General features: G+C 33.8%; 2 protein-coding genes across 2 annotated transcripts in view; one reads left to right on the top strand and one right to left on the bottom strand.

The window, feature by feature from the left end:
* Positions 1-5,482, top strand: part of LOC121876778 (protein-L-isoaspartate O-methyltransferase domain-containing protein 1-like) — a 36,270-nt gene continuing 30,788 nt past the window's right edge. Inside the window, exon 1 of the mRNA XM_042382170.1 lies at positions 1-128. The gene's annotated coding sequence lies outside the window, so the exon portion shown is untranslated. The remainder of the gene's footprint in view (positions 129-5,482) is intronic.
* LOC121875967 (uncharacterized protein YBL113C-like) overlaps positions 4,892-5,482 on the bottom strand; it is a 3,074-nt gene continuing 2,483 nt past the window's right edge. The window contains exon 3 of the mRNA XM_042380789.1: positions 4,892-5,117. Within this exon, the coding sequence (XP_042236723.1) occupies positions 4,892-5,117 (226 nt within the window). The remainder of the gene's footprint in view (positions 5,118-5,482) is intronic.

The following is a 5,482-nucleotide window of genomic DNA, read 5'->3' as shown; positions in this document are numbered from 1 at the left end:
CGATGTGACGTCACTGAGCAGCTGACGAAGGAAAACAGATCGTATGGAGAGGTTGTGCTTCTCCAGCTTAGTCGCAGTAGAGAATTTAGTGGATTTTGACCGTTAGATCACCATGGCTGTACATTGATGTAAGTTTTTATTGACTTACGTGTGTATATGTCTGGGTTTTGTCGCAATTTTTCTAATTGGCGTGCACTTTAGGATGCTAAATACACATATTTACTTGACATTTTGGCTTGACAACAAAGACCTGAGAGGAAGTTTGTCGTGACGCAGGCAGTGTTGCTGTATTTCATTTCTATTTGTACAAAATAATATTCGATAGTGATTGGAAATAGAGAATTAACTTGCCTAAAGACCATAGTCCTTTGATTAATTATACGAGGTTAGTAATTAAGTGTTGAAGAGAGTGATAATAGCAGTTACATATTAATAGATGGGACCAATGGCCAGTAGTGTATTTGTAGTGAGTGGCGGTGGAAAAAAGGCAATTAATTGAAGTTAATAACTGACAGAAGCCGGACAATGTGTGTGTTATAGATTTTGTTACTATTTCTCCTTATTCAAAGGTATGGAATTTAATTTTGATGATTCAAGAATGTGTTGAGCATTAGATAATTACTTGATGTTGAATCTTTAGTTACACTATTTCTAATATTTATATATATATATATATATATATATATATATATATATATATATATATATATATATATATATATATATATATATATATACCGACTTCAATATACAAACAATACCTCACTAGTCAGGAATCAAACCTAGAACCTCAGAGTGTGAACAGGGATCGCTACTATGGCAACAAAAGGTATTGTTTGTATATTGAAATCCGTGTTTACAGTATATGGATTGTTGAGATATATTGGTAGCCTCATACTTCTACCTGGAGGCTGTAAAATGACCACTATGAACACAGATCTGGCACGGGCAATCCCTGGTGGAGGCTCATGTTGCTTAAGAATAAGACGAATGAGCAGACTGTGTGTAAAATACAGTAACGTCTAGAATTTCTTTTGTTGCCCTTGCTGTGCTGGTGTTTTTGGTGTTAGAATGCCACCTATACCATAGCAACAGAGTTAGCGCAGCTTAAACAAATGCTGGCACTGTACTAACAACGGAGTTAGGCCAGTATAGAATTTACACTTGCTTTTATTTTCTATAAAATTATCATATGGAATTGTTACATTTTATTTCATTCAACTTATCCTGAGCTCCATCTTTTTCCGTACACAGCATTTTTATCTCATTATAGAGGATTTCATGCTCTTTGTCTATCATGGGACTACTTCTTGTACCTGAATCAACTTTATTTGTCACATTAAGGGTAACAGGAATTGGTGTTATTCCAGAATCAACCAGGGGGTTAGGGGTGTCACCAACTGTTGCTGTCTCCTCACCTTCTGGCAGTACAGGTTCAGGCCTGATTTGGTCTGCAGCTAAAGATTCTAGTTTACACACATCAGAGATAATTTCTTCTGACTTAACATTCTGGAGCTCCTTGAATAGTTTTCTCTTTCGTTTGTGGGACAATTCAAACAATATAATTTTTTGTTCCCCCTTCCTGTCACTTTTGCTTGAAAAAACAAATACTGTCAGGAATTAATCTGGATGCATAAGATCCTGTGATGAACAATGGGGCACCTTGAAGAAAAGCGGAGCAAATTTAATCATCTCTCCACCAGCTTGCCCAATAATATAATAAAGGCTGGCAGAACTTGGCCATCTCATGTATGGGACTGTTATTATTTCTGTTTAGGCCTCTAGTCTAAGACTAAAATGCATTCAGGATAAGCTCAATATGTGGGAGATTTTACCAAGTTGTTATCAGTTAAATAGACAAAGTGCTTATTGCATAGATGTACAGTACACCATGCTCTTAAAATTCGTGGGGGTTAGGTTTTCAAAATGGCCGCGAATAACATTGGCTGACCAGGGGGGAGGGGTACATTTTACTTGTGTGCAAAGAAATATACTGTATATTCCCTTTATGTGTTTGCCCTTAGGACAATTATTTCTTTTACCTGTATTGTTTATATGTGTGTGTGTTGACTTAAGTCGAGAAAGTCGAAATAATAAAGACTTAAGTCGAGAAAGTCGAAATAATAAAGAGACTTGAGAGCAGCATGAGGTATGCGGCATGTACTGGGGCATATGGGATGAACGAATCAACAATTCGCTACAGATTAATTATCATCATTCACCCATCATCATTATTCATCATCATCTGCTGCAGTGTACTGTACCAAGGGGAGAGTTGGGAGGGAGGATGGAACATAACTGGGCTGGTGAGTACAGTATTCCATATGCATTGTATTTTGTTAGGTATGTAATATATAAAATAAGTTTTACTTTTATTTGTGTCTTTATACGTTACCTTTATGTGTTATTTAATGATATGTGAGAGGGAGAGAGGTTTACAGATCATTAGAAACTCGTTTATGGTCATACAAGTGATCGGGGATCGGTTATAGGTTATAATATTGACTATTACATGGTAAATGAAATTTCAGGAAAGAGTATTAACCCTTAGGCCCCGGTTGATGTTCCAGAACGTCCGCCTATTCACGCCAATTTTTTTATTATTATTATTATTTTTGGAAAAAGATTTTTTCTTGATTTATCCACGTGGGGGTACTGCCAGCAGCACCCTAACCCTGGGCTTAAGGGTTAAAGACTTTGCTCCTTCATGGTAATATCAGGAACATAACTCCTGCAAAAAATGAGGGACCACTGTACTGGGGACACGTGGTAATAGCTCGGTGATTATGATCTCTTTATATTCATTTTTTCTCTCTTTGGATTATATTTTTGAAAAGCTTAAGTTTCCTTCAGAAAGTGGCTGAAACTAATTGCACTAAATACACTAATATATATATGTATATATATATATATATATATATATATATATATATATATATATATATATATATATATATATATATATATATATATATATATATATATATATATATATATATATATATATATATATATATATATATATATATATATATATATATATATATATATATATATATATATATATATATATATATATATATATATATATATATATTACTTTATACAAATAATGTTAATCTTAAAAAAATGATACCACACCATAAATCTTTGTTTAATTGTTGATATAGAACATATTCAATTTTGTTTATTGTATTTGAGGCAGGTGTTACTGCCTTATGGAGTATTAGTCTGTGCTGATGATTTTGGTTGTGGATAATGCAGTTTCCAGTTCAGTGTCACAAACAATATAGTAATGTTAGCTAAGAGGTTTTCATCAAGAGGTTTGCCAAGATGATTTTCACAAGTTTTTATATTAATAACTCGCTTGATGTTTGAGAAGTTTAATATAAACAGGAATTCAAAGTTTTTCTGTCTTCAGAATAAAATTTTGGATCTCATGAAGATATGAACCCCTGCTTATTTCACCTAATGATTAAACACCTTAATACTAACCTGACTTAACCTAATCTAACCCAACCTAATTCCCCATTTAGCATTAGGGTGTGCATTCACCAAAAAGCAGAAATAGTTTTCTCCAATAAGATTCCCAGGCTAACAACACGAAACTTCCTTTAATAAAATATTCTCTGGCAAGCTTTACTTAATCTAACATAAAAAGAAATACAGGTCTATCAGGAGATAAGGATTAATTTTAGATCTTCTTTTTCTGCAGGGTGAAGGAAAGGTTTCCATTTTATCATAACCACTTTCCAGTCTTGGCTCACAACTGTGTGTGTGTGCTGTGACATTGACCTTGACATCTACCTGTAACACTTGGCCCAGTTGTGTCAGCATTTGCATTATATTTCTTTATATTAAGGTCACTGATAGGGAGAAGTGTAATCTAACCTAATTATATGATGATGCAGTGAATGTGGATATAGTATTAGTAACATTCTTATGCCTGCAAATTGTTTTTAATTATTGTTTGTGTTGGTACCTAAGCTAAAATTACTGGCAGTGGGGTATGCTATAACGAATCTAATTGGTTCTAGAACCTTGTTCGTTGTAGCATTCGTTCGTTATAGGATTAATCCGTTCCAGGCCCCCAAATACAACCACTTAACACTGAAAAATATATAATATAAAATTGTAAAAATTGTAAAAAAGTGCATAAATATGCATCTAAACCCCTGAAATAAAGAATATCATTAATACTTGTAATAAAAAAACCAATCAATTAGTAAAAAAAACCCAAAAGAATAATGTTCGTTGTAGGAGTTTCAATCGTTATAGCATTCTCAATTTTATAGGTAAAACCGTTCGTTATAGGAATATTCGTATTAGAATCCATTCGTTATAGCATTCTTAGATTCAAGGGAAATTTAAAAAAAATTGGGAAATGCCCGTAACAATTTGGGACATGGCCAAGTGCATGCAGAGTTTGCCAGAGCTCTAATTTCACACTCCAGTGTTGCTACAGCAAGCATGAAAGCATACATTCCTTTATTGCATTGAGGACCACACCAAACCTAACCTTATATAGCCTAACGAAGCAAGTGACACTTTGATCATGATAAGACTTAATTGTCCAGCTGAATGTAGGAAGCAAAGTCCAAAGTGGCAATTAATGGTAATATCTTAACATAATCAAAGGTTACCTTATCATGTCTTACATATATGTTATACAATACCTTTTATTTTGAGAAAAATTGACTTCACAAGATAACCAATTTGAGTTTATGGCCCCAAAATTATCAATTTTAATATACTTTAGTCTATTTTTCTCTTTTATGACAGGACATTAATAGTTGTGTCCTTATGGTTGAGCTCTCATCAGGCTCCCTGGACGAGAGGTCATTTACTCCTGCACTGATATCCACACAGGAAGAATTTAACTTTGTATCATTCATGATTTAGTTGACACATCAGTTGTTGTATTAGTTGACACATCAGTTGTTGTATTAGTTGACACATCAGTTGTTGTATTAGTTGACACATCAGTTGTTGTGTTAGTTGACACATCAGTTGTTGCATTAGTTGACACATCAGTTGTTGTATTAGTTGACACATCAGTTGTTGTATTAGTTGACACATCAGTTGTTGCATTAGTTGACACATCAGTTGTTGTATTACTGTAGTTGACACATCAGTTGTTGTATTAGTTGACACATCAGTTGTTGTATTAGTTGACACATTAGTTGTTGCATTAGTTGACACATCAGTTGTTGTATTAGTTGACACATCAGTTGTTGTATTAGTTGACACATCAGTTGTTGCATTACTGTAGTTGACACATCAGTTGTTGTATTACTGTAGTTGACACATCAGTTGTTGTATTAGTTGACACATCAGTTGTTGCATTAGTTGACACATTAGTTGTTGCATTAGTTGACACATCAGTTGTTGTGACACATCAGTTGTTGTATTAGTTGACACATCAGTTGTTGTATTAGTTGACACATCAGTTGTTGTATTAGTTGACACATCAGTTGTTGTA

The sequence above is a fragment of the Homarus americanus genome, unplaced genomic scaffold, assembly GCF_018991925.1.
Source record: "Homarus americanus isolate GMGI-L3 unplaced genomic scaffold, GMGI_Hamer_2.0 scaffold33468, whole genome shotgun sequence".
NCBI lineage: Eukaryota > Metazoa > Arthropoda > Malacostraca > Decapoda > Nephropidae > Homarus > Homarus americanus.
Note: the sequence above shows the minus strand (reverse complement) of the source record. Positions and strands in the feature narration are given on the sequence as shown.